Below are 18,196 nucleotides of genomic sequence, written 5' to 3'. Positions count from 1 at the left end.
ATAATGAGAAAAGTTCTTCCCTCCCTCTAACTACACAAAAGAACCATTTCACTGGCGTGAAGCACATAGCATTCATAGTTGATTCACTTTCTTCACATGTTTTTGTCCTGAACGTTCCTTTGAACTCTTATCATCTCTATTAAAAGCAGAACTTGATCAAAATCTCGGCTGAGGAATGTGTACTGCCTGCATACACAACCTTCATATCCATAGCTTACTGAAAGGATCAAGTCCAAAAGATTAGCCACAGACATGGAGATCATGTTTAAGCTTTCAGCAAAACGTTTGATTTGCACAACACCTCGTACTTAATTTTGAGGTCTCACATAGAGAGCACAGTACTGTAACTGCTATAATATCTTCCAAATCAATCCACTCCACATATTGGCTGCATCCCACTCCACACCTCCTCTCTGGACCTGCAGAGGGAAGGCAGTCACCTCGGGAAACACATTTCAAACAAGGACCCCGACCAGGAGAAGGAAACACCCACAGAAAGCTGTGGGATCTGTGACTCACCAGAGACACCACAGCAAACTCCGCATCTAAATACATTCTGTATGTTGTCAAAGCCACCTATTCAGCTTTCTAAACAAATATTCCCTCCCCCACGCTTCCTCGGAAAGAATACATTTGCTGTAACATTTCTGCATGGCACTAGATAGCATTAACAACCTTCCCCACTGAGGTATCTGGCTACTATTCATCTCTGAGCATTTTGCCTCACATGTAGTGCTGGATTAGCGTTATTACTGTATAACCGCCAATGAATATATTTGAAAAACTAAGGAACATTCGACAGCTCTGCAGTTACCACCTTGGTGAGATTTTTAGATTGCCATACCCCAGTGCAAACCATCAAAATCACAAGCTGTGGTGAAGTGTACTAGAACAGGCTTGGCATCTCACGTAGCTACAAGTCTTGCTTTCACAGAGGTCTGTACCTCACTGCTCTCACCAGCTTCAAAGTTTACAATTTTTAATGCACTGAATTTTTATGAGTGCTAGCTAGACGAATCCCATCTCCTTGTATCAACATTTTTGTGCCCTAAGCTTGTTCTTCTTTAAACTTTTCATGCAATAGTGTTCCAGAGTGATATTGGATACACCAGCTCTCCTCAAAAGTTATTCTTGATTGCACTTTGCCAGCTGGACAATGAGGGATAATGAAGTCCACCATCTCAGCACACTCCCAAGAGCTGAAGAATTTCACATCTGCCACATATTTACTACCCCAAAAGAAAGAGTCTGTATTTCAACAAGGGATAGGGCCCCAAGAAACAAGGCTGTCACCAGATGTTCCAGGGCTGAAAGTCTGCATAGCCTCAAGATGCAAGGCTAATCGGTACAGACCCCCAGTAATTAAGTTATTGTGCTTTGTGAGATCTGCTGGCTGGCTAGAGGAGAAAGACCACAATTAAACACCATAGTGAGAGATGGGCAGGAAGAACTCAGATGTTATATATGTGAATGGGGATACCCAGCACTATTGGGGCAGACAGAGCACAGAACATCAATCTACATCCAGCCAGGCAACAGAATAGACTAGCCCTGCCTCCAGAAGTCTGCTAGGGAGCTTTTGGCACTGCTACAAATCACGGCACATAGCAAGACAGCCTAAATCACTCGGGTTTCTTCTAAATGAGATCCCTGCCTCCATTTTTGATTCCATTCCCCAAGGACTTCAAACAACAAATGAGTTCATCCATTTTGCTTCTCACCGCCTCCATCTTACTCCTCTCCTCCCCTTTAATCCGAGACTCCTGTGAATTCAGGCATTCCCTGACACAAGGACTGTAGCTATCGGAAAGTACAGACATGCTTCCAGCTCCTCATGATGACTGCTGTTTGCAGAGGCAGAAGTTAGGCAAGAACATTATTTTTGATGGCTGTCTGATACTGTAATGCATGGCTTCCAAGCACTCTCATCAGCATGGCTTGCAGACTCACAGGTGTCTGCTGACGATACAAAGTCATTATGTATTTGGCTTCTGATCAACAGGCCCATTTATTTATTTCTTTTTCCCAATCAAATTAAGCAAAACAACCGAACATTATTAGATTTCTTAGATGTTACTCTGGGGGAATTCTGAGGACTAATAGTAAGATTTTTAAGTACACATGACTATAAGATTACAAACTTCAGTGTTAGTGAAGGACCAGATTTCAAGTCATGTAAGCAAAATGAAGGTTTGCTAAGAGTGCCTTGTTTAATCCAAGTTTAGATGGATCACCCCTTTATAGGTCTATTTGTACACATAGTATGAAAAAAATATATAAAAGCAAAAATACCCACAGTACACAAAAGTAAGTTCTAAGACCTGGAGTTTCTTGCAGCTACTCCTAGTAGGCATTCCTCCCTAATGCATGCTGCAGATTATATATGCACAGAAGATACAGTTTTAAGCAATAAGTAAGATTTGGCCATGGATCTGTCTCGCAAAGAAGAGCCATGCTATCACCAGAAGAGTAAAGCGTGTCCTTGATAACTTACATAGGATTTGAATCAAGCCTTAAAAACCTCAACATTAATATGCCACTTATTTACAGCTTTGTGTTCTGGAAATTTCAGAACAAGGGACAATTTGACAGCGCTTCTGCAGTCCGTCAGGCACTCCAATTTCTACAGATTAGGGCATGTGAGGGAGTGACAGTACTCAAACTATGTACATCTATCCCATCCTTCTTATTCTGCCCAACCACTCTAATGCACAGACTGACCTGAGAGGATTTTTAGTATCATCTGAGCATCAATCTTAAAATCTGAAACTCGCAGCTCAAGATACATAACAAGGCACCCAACATTTAACCATTTCAGAATGCAGCACAACATGGCAAAGCTCAAGGAAGTAAAAAAAATGAAGGATATTGCACTGCAACTACAAGCCCTTGAGTTTAAGGTCTGCATTTGATATTGCGCTACGACTACAAGCTTCTCAATCCAGTCCTACACACTTCATGATAGGCAGACTACAACAGCTGTGTGGTGCTGGCTGACAACCCACTGAGCCTCCCTCAGCTTGGAGTAGGTCCATGAAGGAAAGAGATGGTTCTGCCAGCACCAAGAGTTTCCTGGAAACTGAGGAAATTCCAAGTGGGGAAAAGCTTCTGAACTCTGACATGCTTTTCATTTCTTCCCAGAGCGTCTCTCCCAAATGAGTTGCTCACTGAGCAGCAGGAAACCTCTTCCAAATTCAAATGAAACCACATCACCAACCAACATAACCAATTCAAAAAATCATGATTACTAAAGGAACCAACTGAACACCAGTGAATGTGCCCTAGGGTAATAAGCATCAGACGTCTCTAGAATTCACAGGACTGCAGAGCAGATAAAATGGATGTTAAAGATTTCTTCTAGGGAATCGGCAGTTTCAGTTGCAATAAAGAGCTTCTGCTTGCTATTCGTGCTGGGCCAAAGGTGTTCTTTCTAGAAGAGGAAAACAGCAGATTGGTCCAGATCGCATGGGAGCAGGTTAGCAGCAACTGAGGAAGTGTGAGAATGAAGGTGCCTATAATTCATTCCCCATTCTCACTCTTTTCTCATTTCAGCTTCAAGTACTTCACCATGCCCAGCTTATATGGATGAGAGAACTAAGGGCACATCACCCTGACAAGTAATATTTTTTCCCCTCTCCAGCTCTAGCAGTTTAAGCTTAGCTGTGGTTATTAGAGAAAGAAACATGAGTGACATCCCAATTGTGGTAGTATTCACATCCAGAAAACGATGTGGCACAGCTGCAAGCTTCTGTTCATTCAAATCCTATGCAATGCAAGTTCTAGCACTGTTGGAAAGAATGGCTCTGCCCCAGCACTGCACAGCTACAATAGCTGTGAAACTGTGATCAGGTTCTGCACTTCTCCAAGCACCAAGGCTAGGATCCTTTTGACACAGTCTCATCCATCAAAACCCCGCACACAGCCCAGAATAGCAAGCTCTCTCTATCCCCTGATAGTTTCCTGTCATCCTTGCCACGGAAAAGCTTTATCAGGCAGTTTAGTAGTAGTGAAGTATTAGCTAGAACTAGCAATTAGCCAGATAGACTTCCATAATCCTATTTAGGTAAAAATGCAATAGATGGAAGCCAACAAGGAAAGGGAGAAGCTGCCCATTCCTACTTCTCTTTCTCCACCACTCCACTGTCCCGCAGGCAGCCCATCCTCCATTCGCTCAGTACTTGCTGGGATCAAAACGAAGCGTGCCAGCAGGAACAGGAGCTTCTGACGTGCACATTAGCACAGCCCAAACTGGAAAGGGATTAAATGGCTTAAGAGACCGATTGTGAGTTAAGGTTTCCAGATCAAATCAAGATGAAGTCAGAAATGAATTAACGTAGCCATCCTGCATAGCAACTGCTTGGTAGCTAATACAAAATGAGTGGTCAGCATTAGGTCAGTTTTTAAGACAGCAGACCTCTGCAGCACAACACCCATTTATTGCCTAGGCCTAATAACTGCATAAATATGTCTAAACACCTACAGATGCCAGGATTCAACAAAATTCCTTCCCACATTGCCCAAAGCTCCTCATCGTGCTTGGTGACAAGAACTGTGCTGAACTTTTCAATATCGTGTTTTGAAAGATAACTTTTCTTAACGAAGCTCACTAACAAAAACAGCTTTCATAATCCCAATAAAATATAATGGGAATTAAATTATGGTACAATAATTCACCCTTAGCTGCACAGAGGCCATTTGGCCTTCATCTTAGTGCCTGAATGTGCTGGGCGTGAATTACTGCGCTGTATTTCACATGCTGTCACATCTTATGGCTTAATTAACGTGACAAAAATCAGAGTGCAAAGAGTTATCACTAACAATCAGAAGGCAGCCTTGTCAGGAAACAGTTAAAGCAACAGAGGTAACAGGCCTGCAGGACAATACCAATCTCCACTTTTGCGGGAGCAAAAGCATTTCCTGCTGCTGCCCCACAAAGAAACACACAGGTACTGCTCCATGCCATGCATATTCAGAAGGTTACAGGAAAGGGTAACTTCTAAGCATTAAGTTGGGTCCTGGCACCTAGCCCTTTTCTAGAGTTCCAATCCTGTAGCTCCAGCTTCATGTAGACAGATTGATTTGGTGTGTGCGTAACAAGCACCGCAAATGGCAGCTGAGAGCAGGAAAAGATCTTGTTTCCTTCCCTAGGGCAGGAAGATGCTACAAGCAGTCACATCTGTCAAATATCGAAGAAAAAAATAGAAAAAAAACATTATCAGAAAATCCCCTTAAAATCTCTTTCCTTATTCAGTGTGAAATTCAGACACGGGTGAAGTGGGTCTGCACACAGACCTCTGCACCACTTAATGGCTTAAGTGGGAATTAAGTGGTGTACAGAGTCTTTGCAAGGTTGAATTTCAGCCTCTATCAGCTTATAGATTGGTCAGTCATCAGATGGAGAACTTAAGTCCTGACTTTACTACACTGCTGCTAATGAAAGCATGCCAGTACACACACAGAAAAGCCACCTCCTTTTATCAGGAAAAGCCTTCCCCAACCACTTGTTCCAATACAGAAAAGGTGGCACTGCTGCAGGTAATACAAATTGCCAGGAATAGCAAATATTATAAATATTTCAAGGATGATTAATCTTTTAAAACAATGAAGTTAGGCAGAAGCTTGGAAGTCAGCTTGGCTATTTCACAACTAATAAAACATGTCTCTTGTATTACATTCTGACTAAATAGAGAGTATTGTAGTAAAAGGCAATTACCCACCATTCACTAGCTAACATAACACTTGTACAAGTATAAAAGATACACAGTATGTATTTTAAGTAGTGACAGTATTTTCACCGTATTAAAATAGTAGTGAAGCAAATGTTCAGCTCACATTAAACAGCACTCTGTCACAAGGACCAGCTTGCTAGCATCATATATTCCCCCAAGAAAGATAATGCTGCTTGCTTTAACAGAATCATTGTCACCAAGCAACAACAAGTGCTGCTCAGTAATAAATATTTTCACTGTTCCCACAGAAACCAGCTCAGCATCTCAACCTGCTTGTGCCTAGAGAGATCAGTTTGACCTTCCAGAGCCATTTCCTTGCAAAGACACAGCCATCCCCTCACCATGAGCATCTCCAAGAAATATTGGGACAGTGCTGCACAGACACCGAGGGGTCACAAAAGTACAGCAGACAAAGCCCTCTTGCTTTCAGCTACAATGGCTTGAGAAGATGCAAAGTAAAAAATGAATTTTTGAAAACAAATTATTTCAGTCCCATGTGAAACAATTCTCCTGTGGAGAGACAAGATGGCATCTATCCTAGATGCAGGAAGGTCACTTCAAAGCTATGCTACAACTCTGCATAAAGAAGGTCTCAGAGGCAACTTGTTTTTTGGAAATTCAGAGTTGGACCAGCAGCAACTGTAGGCAAGCCAGTTGGGTGCTGTCAAGTGTTAGTAGTAGGCCTGAGGTTTCCTAACAATAAAGGCTCTGAGACTTATCACACTTTGTCCAAATTGAAAATACTTCAGCTTGAATTTAACTCCATCTCCACAGTCACCTAAAAAAACCTCAGCTACACCTGCATCTTATTCCACAATCAGGAGACCACTGCAGTGGTTATTCAGGCTGTAACAGCAGAACCACACCAGTGTCAGAGATGTATTGATCGTTCTGCAAAAACATACTTGCTTTTGGTTAGATTATCACCCAACTTTTCTCATTTCAGTCTCGTCTAGCTTTGGACAAGTGTATGGTTCTATTCCTTCCCCCAAACCTAAGTTTTATGTGGAGAAAGAGATTAATAACTAATTCTCTTTGAAGAGAAAAGCATGTAACTTGTTAACAAAGTGTTAAAAAAGCTGAAATCCCCACCACTGACACTGGGTTTTGCCTATGCATGAAACTGGAGGCTGATGGCTCTCTCTCATAAAGCACTGGCAGGGAAAGAGCTTAGCAGCAGAGGAAGTGGGCAGATAGTTGTGCCCATTGATTTTACTGCATTTGTAAGGACCCTCAAGAGAAACCAAGTAATTTGAGTTATTTCTTCAATTGGAGTAATAAGCAATAGTTCTATTTCAGATTAGACAGCTAAAGCATTAGAGTGATCCCAAAAGCCATCCTTTGATCCTTACATACAGCATCTTGCACCTGTTCATCAAGAAACCACACACAATATAATCCCTAAAACTAACAAAAAAAAATAAAGCAATCCAATGAGAAAAGACCTCTGGACACAACAGGCCTTCAGTACTCTTTTAAATCCTGAACTAAGTTACTTGCTGGAAAACAAAACATTTCACCAAAGCTGTATCACTATAGTAACTTTTTTTTTGTCCAGCAGCCCGGAAGTTCCAAATCCCAGCCCTCAGTCACACGAACATGAAAGCAATGTGACAGAGCAGGTGTATGTCTCCCAAAGCTCTCAAGCTGAGCTGTTGCATGTCACGTCTATCTCATTTCGGGTGAACTTTGACAACTCACATTTGTGGGTTAAGGAGAAACCTGCCCTGTTTGGGGTCAAAGGGAGGAAGGCTAAAGGAGATGAGAACAGCTGCTCATTCCAGAAAATGCCTGTGGGAAATCCACACATGGCAAGCAAAGAGGATGAGCGTGTTCAGGTGCGCATGAGGGGGATGCAAGCCAAGCAGAACTTTTGTGAGAGCCCAGGTTTTTGGATGCTTTAGAAGCAGCCTTCAATTGGGCAGAAGGGAATTAGGGAGTGCAAAAGTTCAGCATGCTGCAGAGCCTTTTCTACTTGTTGGTTGTTTTTTTGTGTTTTTGTTGTTGCTTCTGGTGCCAGTGGGCTTATTTTTATTTTTATTCCTGGCTTTGTTGTTTTTAATCTAATTGTCTAGTTCTTTTTAATAACAGGTTTCATTTTATCCAACAGATGAGTTGACAGGCTTTGTTGGAGCTTAAAAGATGGATTCCTGGGGCCTTTGCACTGGCCCATCTACAAAAAGCTATTTTCAGTCAAAATGCGCAGCAACAGTAAAGGAAGCTACCGATCTTAAGGACGCATGGACTCAGCTGTTTATGAACTATGATTCAGAGTAAATCTGGGCACATCACAGCACCCACGCTTTTCAGATTAACACCATCACCAAGAAACTACAAAAATTCAAGGCTTGTTCCTCTTTCATTACCTCTGCAGAACAAGACAAGAGTGAAGCAGGGCAGTATGCTGAAAAACTGCTTATCCTCCTGATGGCTTAAGTCAAATAGTCATCAATTCCATACTTTTCACTGTAACCCAAGTCACAGTATACTCCCCAAAAAACTGTTGGCTAAAAAAGACACACAAACTCCCAAACAAAACAAAGCCCTAAATAAACAAATGCATGGAATCATCAGACTAAGAGACTGAGCACATAACTACCTTTACAGATGAACAGGCTGCACTGGGAAACTCAAACAGCCCAAGAGATGTAGCAAGCCATGAACTACAAAAGCAGTTTGTATCTACTCTGGTAATCACTTCAGGAAAAGAACAGTTACAGTTCCTGTTAGAATCCTGTTAAACAAAATACAAAATCTTTCTATGTATAATAAGAGTGGATTATTAGAAGGGAAAAATTAAGCAATTAAAATTAATTAAAATTAAGCAATCTTTATATGCAAGGTAAGTTGTGGCATGTGTTTAAACCCATGCATACTGCCTTAAGGCTACAGCAGGAGAAACTGCACTGATACTGCCTTGCCATCCACTTCAGGCAGCATTTTGGGAGCATTTACAGGATGAGAGGCAGCAAGCAAGAGTACCTTAAAGCCATCATACACTTTGTGTCTAATTTCAAAGCCTTGGAAGTGCTGCCAGCCTATGTTTTCCAACCTCTGGTACCACTCTCACTGTAACATGCACGTTCCTCATCCCTCACAGGAGACTGAATGTTCAGTCTGTTCAGTGAAGCTGATACCAAACATAATCTTACTACATGACACAACTACACTGCAGTTTTCTCCCTTTGTTTAGCATCAGAAGTGTACCATACCTGAATAATCAGATATTCTACTCACTTCCTCCAAGAAAAGCAGCACAAAAAAGTTTAGGGATGGTAACCACATCTTGGTCAATAAAAGAAGGAGAGACAGATTCGATTCCGAGAGCAAAGGTCTTCACTCTCAACTGCTCAAAAATTGCTGGAAGCCTCTGCTACACTCTTACTAGTGATTTACAGGGATGAGATAACATAAGGGTCAGATTTACCACCACTGACTAAGAACACACATAGCAGCCACCCCAGGCACCTACTCTGTAAAAAAGCATAAAGGGTACCGCTGCCGACATTTTTTCAGGCATCTAGTTTCTACATCTGCAATGTTTGCTTGCCTTTAGCACCATGTGACTCTTAAGATACTTGTGACATTTTCATACATTTTTATTTACAGAGACTATCATGCAGGATTTTCCAGCAGCAGTGGCACCGTGAATTAAAAACAGGACTGCCAGAGGCATATTCAAATTGTCAACTGTTCAACTGTTAATATTGTTCCATTATAAAGATTCACAAAACATTCACCAGTTAACTTTCCAAGAGAAGAATGGAGAGCACCTTCTCCTAATAGCTCTTTCCATTCCACCCCAATTGGTTTGCTCAGTTTAATTTTTCATTCTAATTTTCAAGTTAGTGAGGAGCTTTGCTTAAGGAACGATAGTAGAGATAACCTTTGTGCACAAAAGTGTTATAAGTGATATAAGCAGACAGGCCATGCTCCAGAAATAGATACATTCATACATGCAATTTTTTTCTTTTCTTTTTTTTTTCCTCTGCTGTAAAATTTCACTTGAGTCTTAGCACACACGCACTGGATGCTAAGCACAAAAAGACTGGAGTATTTTCAAAGCAGAGGTGCACAAGATCCACGAAGGGAGTCATCTCATTTACAAACAGGCTCCCACAGACCTGCAATTAAAATAGGATTCTCAAAGCTCATGTTTCATTGGGGCATCAGGGAGCAGCCAAATCTTTCAGAGCTCAGCCCTCATAATTTAGCAACCATTACTGAGAACAGGAGCTCCCGAACCCTTCTGGCTCTTCAGAAATCTAGCAATTTACTTCTTGAAGTCTTATCTCTAAGAATTAAATGTGTCAGATTTCAATTTTCATGGCTAATAAAAAGACCAAATTTTTCCACTTAAGAAAACATAATGGACACTGTAGGCAATAGTGTGCTGCACACAGACTCTGAAGCTAATACATCCCCACAGCACAGCAGTGATGTCTGATAACATTAGCTCATCTCTCACATACTGCCTACTTGCATCAGCATGGTGCTACAGCTGATGACCTCTTGTTGCCAGGTGGGTTACGCAGTGTGCCAAGCTAAAGACAAATATACTGGTTTAGGTTCTTCCAGACTCAGGGTCACATTGGGTATAGGAGTGCATGAAAATGTGCACTGTGGTGCTTGAAATCATGATATATCATGACAGTGAGTAAGATCCTATGTTCTATGGAGCTGTGGCTGAAGGGGGATACACAAAATTCTACTGAATAGCATTCACAAAAGAAGTCATCTTCACAGAGAGGGCAGGAGCGACAATTCCAGTGATATACAGCCAACAGCATAGCCAACAGAGTAGGCTAGGGCATTAGGATGAAAGTCAGCCTTAACACAGTAACTAAACTTTGTAAGAGAAATAGTTATTTGACCAAAGTTCTTTGTTTCATGACTTAATTAGTCACACAGTAACACAAGAACTCAAAGACCTGGGTGGGAAGTGGGGAAAGAAATCAAGACCCTGGAAAAAAACCACAAGCATTAGGCAGAAGAGACAACGTCTTGGCAATTTTCCATTCTCCTTCCCTTCCCACAGTCACATTCCCCCATCCCTCACTCACCATGGGCTAACGGTGTTAAGAGCATTGTGAAGAACAGCAGCTGTGATGACCACATGACTGTGAAGGAGGGCTTGAAAGTATCCCAGCAAACAAGGGTTCAAACAAAACAAGGTGAGTGTCCTTCTGCACTGGTTTTCAACACTTCAGCTGTTGGCCTTCAACTCACATCCAAGAAGGGAGAAAAAGCCAATCAAAAATAATAAAAATAATAATAAAAAAATCCCACAGCCAGTATCCAGAATCTGTGACCTAGAAACAAGAATGGAAAAAAAAAAAAATGCAGTTAGTAAAACACTAAGATAGGTGTTTTCAATCAAGTCTTGCTGCATTTCTCTGCTGCCAACAGCTGCAAAGGCAAGCATATCTACCCCCCTGCCCTTCAGATGTTTTTTATGTACAACAGGAATTAAAACTTGTCTCCATGCAGAGTCAGTTTGTGCATCGCTAATGCTCCACTTCCTCTCTCAAAACAGGGATTAAGATAGAAGTCTTGAACACAATGCCCATGGGCCCAGGGAGTCCACAGACTTGAAAGGTGACTGGAAAAAGCAAGTCCATATGCTTTGCACTAAAATCTACATACACAGGAGTTCTAAAACAGCCTGTAACTCCCTTGGAAACATTTGGGTATTTATACATCAGAAGATGACAGAAATTCCATTGCTGAAATGGATTTAACCAGTGCCTAGGTTCTATGCTGATCTCTTGCACAGAAATAAATTTCTATTCCAGATACCTCTTTTCTACCCCAAACCCTCAGGCTCAGGGCCTGTTAGTAGAAGTTAGCTCCTGAAAGAGCATATTGGCCAGCATGATGGCAAATCAACAAACTGCAGGTGTAAGTTCACTGTTTGGTCTATGCCATATGTGCAAGAAAGCATGGAAAGTGCAGTGCTTCCACTCATGCAACCACAGAATCACCTACGTTGAAATGGACCATCAAGGTCATTCAATTCCAACCACCAAGATGACTACCAAGTCCCATCACTAAACCATGTCCCCAGATGTCCCGTCCATGTGTATCTTAAATACCTCCAGGGATGGTGAATCTAACACTTCCCCGGGCAACGCATTTCAGTACCTGATAACGCTCTTAGCATCAAATCTGGACCAGGCTTTGAACCCAAGCAGAGACTAAAGTCCCCCTTACCATGTAGCTCCCACCTGTGGTGACTGCCTGAGACTCAGTCACTTATGTCTACTCAAGCTCCACAGCTATACATTGTGGAATTTAAAAAATGGTCTATCCATCCCACACTCTTACAGGGAAACACAGGGAAATTGAAGCCCATGCTCAAATAGAAACATTCACTCATATAATTGCAGAAATGATTCCATCTTTCCGTCATTTTAATCTCTTATGAAGGGGCTAGGTGGCTACAGTGACTCAAGCTTGGCAGGAATAAAACAACTATACAGAGTTAAGCCATAGCATCATTTTGAGGCTTAGCTCCCTGCTGACTTTGAAATGATGATAAAATATGAGGAACTGTAAAGTACTTTACATATCTGTTTTGAACTCCCTTGGCTCTGCAGCCTTCACAGCATTGGTCTAATTAAAAATCTCTCCAAAAAATCTCTGATCAACAGAAGTCATTCTTCTCTGACCAAGGAAGCTGTTTTTGCCAACTTGTGTTCCTATCCCAAAACCCAGTTTCAGCCAAAAAAACATATGAAAAACTGCACTGCATGCCATTGTGATGTGGATATATTTCTGAAATTCAGGCATGACAAAGTGGCCTTTGTTTGGCCTCGTCTCTTTGCTGATCAACTAAATCAAACCTCACATTGTTCAGAACCAAAGCCTATAAGGAAGCTGCATTTTTTTCTGATAAGTATAGCTGCTTGCTCTGCCAAGATTTTGTTCTCTCGCTCTTCTCTCTCACCAGTCTACCCCTGCAATTTGTTCGCTTAAATAAAGCATTTAGGGTCTGAAGATTTCTCGGCTCTAACTGTGGTGATTAAAAAGTCCAAGGGCAAGAGGAAGGCAAATGGCTTCTTCACATGCGAGCAAGAAATTAAATCATGGCTCAAGCTAGGATGCTAGCCACTAATAACATTTAAAGCCTGCTTTCGAAAAGGCTCACAAATATTTTAAATCATATTTTTTGAAATACCGATCAAGTTTCCCATTTGAATTTTAGAAAGCTACCAGTACACATCCAACTACCCTGCTGGCCTTACGTGTGTCTTCTCTACAGCATCATAAAGAGTTTATAAAAGGAAGAAACTTTTTGTGCTACAAAAATTGAAAAGGTACACACAAAAACAGAGGAAGCAACCAGGTACATTGCCATGAAGGAAAAAGCTCAGTCAGGGAGTGAAGGGGTGGGGTTTGCTTTCTAATTTTTATTTGTTTAAGCCAATTCAAGTTCTGGAGAATCTAAACCTGTCAGAAAGAGATAACATGACAGTGCACTAAAAACCTTTTGGGTATAAACTCCAGAAGTCGCAAATGATTTATGACACCTATCGCAGAGAAAGGATAATTGTCAATAAATATTTACACAGTAGCCTTTCAAATACTTTTTATCTGTCTGCCTGTACTCCCCTACACGATAGGATTATTTTTTTTTTTTCTGTGGCCTCATGGGCTGAGACTCAAGAAGCATCAGTGGTGGGCACAACCTTGCCCTTAAGTCTGCTCCTGCAGAGACTTCTTCAAACTCTTCAGATTCTTGCATGATGCGGAGCCTAATGAACCCTCAGCGTGCACAGAGAAGTGCTGAAGTTGTTTAATAACATAGAAAACACAAACCAAACGCGTAGTGCTACCCAGCTCTGGCTGGTTTCGTACTTCGTTTGTATGATCAAATAATCGTACTGTGTCTGTGAGCTGGATGCCTGAAGAACAGCGAGATAAGAAATGAGTGGAGCAATCCTTTTCTTAATGGTCACACAACCCTCTCAAGCAGCATTTATGAGATGCAGGAAGAGGCCCGCAAAACAAAATTCACTTCATCTTTGGATTACCTCCAGGTAAAAGTACAGCCAAAGAGAGAAACTAGAGCATACAGATGTTAACTTTTGAGTGCTGTTACATTTATTGATGCAAAAAGGGGATATACTATCACAGCAAGAAAGCTAAGGGTTACACCTGGCCTAAGGGATTCGGATTTGAATGATGAAGATGACATGGTATGCATTAATTTACAAGGAAGTTCCTCTACTCGGTGACCTTGCTGCCCATAGGGCTGCCCCTGATAGCCTCATGGCCTGGGCTGCTGCCAAGCATCACCCAAACCTGATTTGCATGCTGGCAGTTCTTAAAATCCAACTTAAAGTGGTACTGACAAGATAGAAGAGAGCCAAAGGAAACTGCAGCCTTGCAGTGTAGATGTGCAATGAGGTATTTATAAAGGCATGCCTTCCTGAAAGGATATTACGTATATGCTAATTCAACATCTACTCAAAACTCTCTGCTTTGACAGTTGATGTGAATCAGCACAGGGAGCGTTTTCTGAGCCCATCTCCTGATGGCGTGCAGACAGGGTGAAAAAGATAAGGAAACCAGTTCACCTCCTGTGTGAACAAACAGCATGAAGTAGAATTTAGAGTAGCACAAGCCAAACCTGTCATAAGTCCACCTCATTTCTGCCTTTAACCAAACGTGATCATTTGCGCCCATACCAAGCAGGATGCTCCCCTTCTTACCGGGCAAAGCCTGCCTGCCCTCCTCTGACACCTGGCATTTTCTAACCCACCATGGTATGAATATTGGACAGGCACAAGTGTTTCCAATGACATTCAGTAGCAAATGCCAGGCAGAAACATCCTGCTTTTCTTGCCTGGTTATGCTTCTTCACTACTTTCTCTCCTCCCCTGAAAATGCGTATAGTAAAACTAACTTGAAATTACAAGTCAGCAATACAAGGATTGCTTTATATTCCTTAATAGAAAAGATTCCTATGCTTATCTCCTTATTTAGCATAAGTTGCTTACTACATAAAAAATAAGTATGATGTTTCAAACAAATATTGATTAAAACCGCAAGAACAAAAGCTTGGAAGTAATAAACTCTTCGAAGCCAATGGGCCAAATTGGAACCAAAGATGCAATTCTCCCATTTCAGCATCTACTTCTTGCACAGCAATTTGTATGAGAAATCATTTTCAGAATGAAAATATGCAATCTCTTCAAATTCTTCCATTAAATGGAATTTAAGGGTAAAAAAAAAGCAACAACAAACAAGAGAAAGAATGTCCTGCATTGCTGTTCCCATTATGAATGACTGAACTAAAGAATTGCTGCAACACATTTAGCCATGAGTTATCAGAAAGCACCTCTTGAATTATTTTTTTTTATTATTATTATTTACTTTTTTGCATCACTACAAAAAAGAAAAGTTTTGCCCTGCCCATCTCTTCTCATTTTCATCCCTTCTCTCAACTCAGCACAGGGCTCCATGGTCACTCTGCAGTGACAGCAACACAGCCTACGAGGTAATGGTCATACAAGCACTGGGGATGGTACAAAGCCTTGGAAGCAGGGCAGCAGAAGGCTGCATTGTGGCATTTCAGTGGAACCACTCCTTCTCTAGATAGCCTGATCTAGTGGTTGGTGACCCTGCACATAGCTGGGCGGTTGAAACCAGATGATCATTGTGGTCCTTTTCAACCCAGGCCATTCTAAGATTCTTTGATTCCTAGCCACTCCAAATTGTCTGTAAACCTCCATGTGTTTGTATTTGGCCACAGAAGGAAAAAAAAAAAAAAAAAGAAAAAAAAAAAACACACCACACACAAAACAAAACAAACAAACAACAACAAAAAACAGGAGAAAGAAAACCTAAAGGCATTCTGCCCTTTACACCTTTGTTATACCTTACGTAGCACTTTGAGAACTTACTTTAAAAACCTTAAAAGCAAGAATAACACCATGTACTAACAGCTCCCATTCATTCCAGATTCTCAAATATCACTGCAGCACTACTCACACACCCCAAGAAGATCTGCTCCCAGCTCATACTCAGCCTTACTGACCACCTGTTGAGACTACAATTCAAAGTCACAAAGAACTCTTTAGAAGTACTATGGGATGCACTGCAGAATAACTCAAGCATTAAGTGAGTTAACAAATTTCAGATTAATCTTGCCTTTGGTAAGAGCACACCCAAATACAGACCACCTAAATCTAGCAGTGGTGTGTCGTTGCTTTATTCCCCTCACACGTGGATGAAATGGAGGCGTTTGTTCTCTTCCAAAGGTCAAAGGGGGATTTTCGGCTATCAGCTGCTTGTTAGTTTTCCCACTTGATTCAGCACCGAAGCAGTTTCAGAAGAAAATGGTAATCAAACTAAAAGTGAAGCTTCTCACCTGCCCTGTCACAATGCAGTAAAAGATATGGGGGAAGGAACAGAGAGAAAAGTAAGCGTCTTGGAAACATGAAGCTTATAAAATTGTACTGAATTGTACGTCCAAATTGCACAACTGCCGAGTACTTTCCCTATGTGCCTGCTGGTTATCCTCTGCAACATCCTTCATTGAAAACTTAGGAGAGGAAGGTACAATACTCACAGCATTCCCTCATGTTTGCAAATACACAACATCACTTGCAAAATTCAGAAGGTATTGAGCATCATTTGCATAGGTGATAAAATATGCAAGTATTTGTATTGCTTTACTGCCCCCAGAGCAGCAGGTATTCCAAAAACTGACAGAAGAAAAAGCTTTATAACTCTCCCTGGTTAAGCACTGCCTGCAACAGCAGCTCATGGCTCGCAAGAAGCACATCCACCCATCTGCAACTCCATCAGCAAGGAACAAAAAAACATATCAGCTTTGAGAACAACTATGAAGTTTTTAGCACAGGCTGCCCAGCATCATCAGCTTATGACCACCTGAAAAAACTCAATTACATTATTCAACACCATTATTACCACCAGTATGACCCAAAAATGCTTCCTTTTTTCTACAGAAAGGAGGGGGGAATTAAGATCCTTCTCAAAAATGTATCGTACCTACGTAATTTGCCATCTTAAACCTACAAGGTTGTAGTACATCTTTTGGGAGAAGCAGCAATGCGCAGCTAAGGACTCCTTACAGAGTGCCAAAAGTTACCGATTGGAAAGACTAACACAGGCAATAGAGGAGTATAACAGCAAAGGGACTAGCACAAGTGAAACTGTATTACAAAGGAAAAGTGCTCACCTGTCTCCAGAGATCTAGGCTCGCAGGAAAAACTCCACAAGGGATCTCCAACCAGAAATTTTTCCCCTGTGGCAGTCAGCCCTTAAATGAGGTCTAAGAGAGGTGCAGCCAGGCTGCACCCCTTCCAGTCACACAGCTGAATTCCCTTCACCTGTGCTCCCAGGATCCTTTCCCCAGGTGCTCAATCAGTGGTTCAGGCCATGACTCAACAGTTACCATACACACTGCATGACTGTACGTGAAAACTCCTTGGAACAAAGTTTCAGCTCTTTTCAAGTAAGTTTCTCATTATAGAGAAAAGCTGAAAAAGAGGACTCAAGTGTAGCTAAGAGGTTCAGTAAACCAGACGAAAAAGAACACAGCTCAACATTATTGTCAGATTTAAAATTCATACAACTTTTAATAATCAAATCTCATTTCTTTTTTTACCTATGAATGATTCATGACATTGAAAGTTCTGATAAGACAACACTCTCAGTGTTGATCTGTACATCCCAGAACTTCTGGCAATTCTTCTGTGACAAATAAAATATGCGTTGGGCATGCAATGCAAACAGACAAGCTTGCCTCCTGGGTCAGCGCAACTTTATCTTCCATTTGTTACCATCATCAGAGCTCTTTTTTTGAGGCAACACCCCTCCCATACATACCGGCCTGTTTTATTCAAGCATCTTATCATCACTAGAACTGTGATGGCACAGATTCTGCATAAAGTCTTGCTGTCTTGCTTTAGGCCGTGAAACTGATAGCCTCCCAGGAATAAATTAGCCAAAAAGAATCAGGGAAGACTACATAAGAGTTTAAATAACACATCTTTAAGTGAAGAGCTATACTGAAGCCGGAGAAAGTATACATCCCAATGCCCCTGGATGTAACCTTTAAAATAATTTTCAATATCCTTTTCTCAGCTCTGTTGCAGATACCCCTCTACCTCCATCACCTTCCCTTTAACTTTCTCTTGTCCTCTTACTGAGGACAAGGGATCTCCCTAACTTGCACTGACCAAAACCACCCAGCAATTGCAACTATAAAGAAAGAAAAAAAGGGTTCAGTGCCACTTGCCACCACAGCTCTGAAGCTCCAAGATGACAGGGATTTTGGAGTGGGTTTCCATATCAGGAAAAGGATGGGCAAGTGGGGGCCACTTCTCATTTTCCAGAGCAACACAAAGGCTGGGGGCGTAGGTGGGTATCTACATCAGCTAGGATCCACAAGACGGTGCACACATATCATAGAATGGCCTGGACTGAAAAGG

General features: G+C 41.5%; 1 protein-coding gene across 26 annotated transcripts in view; it reads right to left on the bottom strand.

Annotated features, from left to right (window-relative positions):
• ADGRL3 (adhesion G protein-coupled receptor L3) overlaps positions 1-18,196 on the bottom strand; it is a 492,302-nt gene that overhangs the window by 302,194 nt on the left and 171,912 nt on the right. For all 26 annotated transcript variants that reach the window (XM_048942764.1, XM_048942787.1, XM_048942790.1 and 23 more), the window contains one exon: positions 10,793-11,041. In XM_048942764.1, the coding sequence (XP_048798721.1) occupies positions 10,793-10,847 (55 nt within the window). In that variant the 5' untranslated portion in view covers positions 10,848-11,041. The remainder of the gene's footprint in view (positions 1-10,792; positions 11,042-18,196) is intronic.

This window comes from Lagopus muta, chromosome 4 (assembly GCF_023343835.1).
Source record: "Lagopus muta isolate bLagMut1 chromosome 4, bLagMut1 primary, whole genome shotgun sequence".
NCBI classification, from domain to species: Eukaryota; Metazoa; Chordata; class Aves; order Galliformes; family Phasianidae; genus Lagopus; species Lagopus muta.
This window is presented reverse-complemented; position numbering and strand designations above follow the sequence as displayed.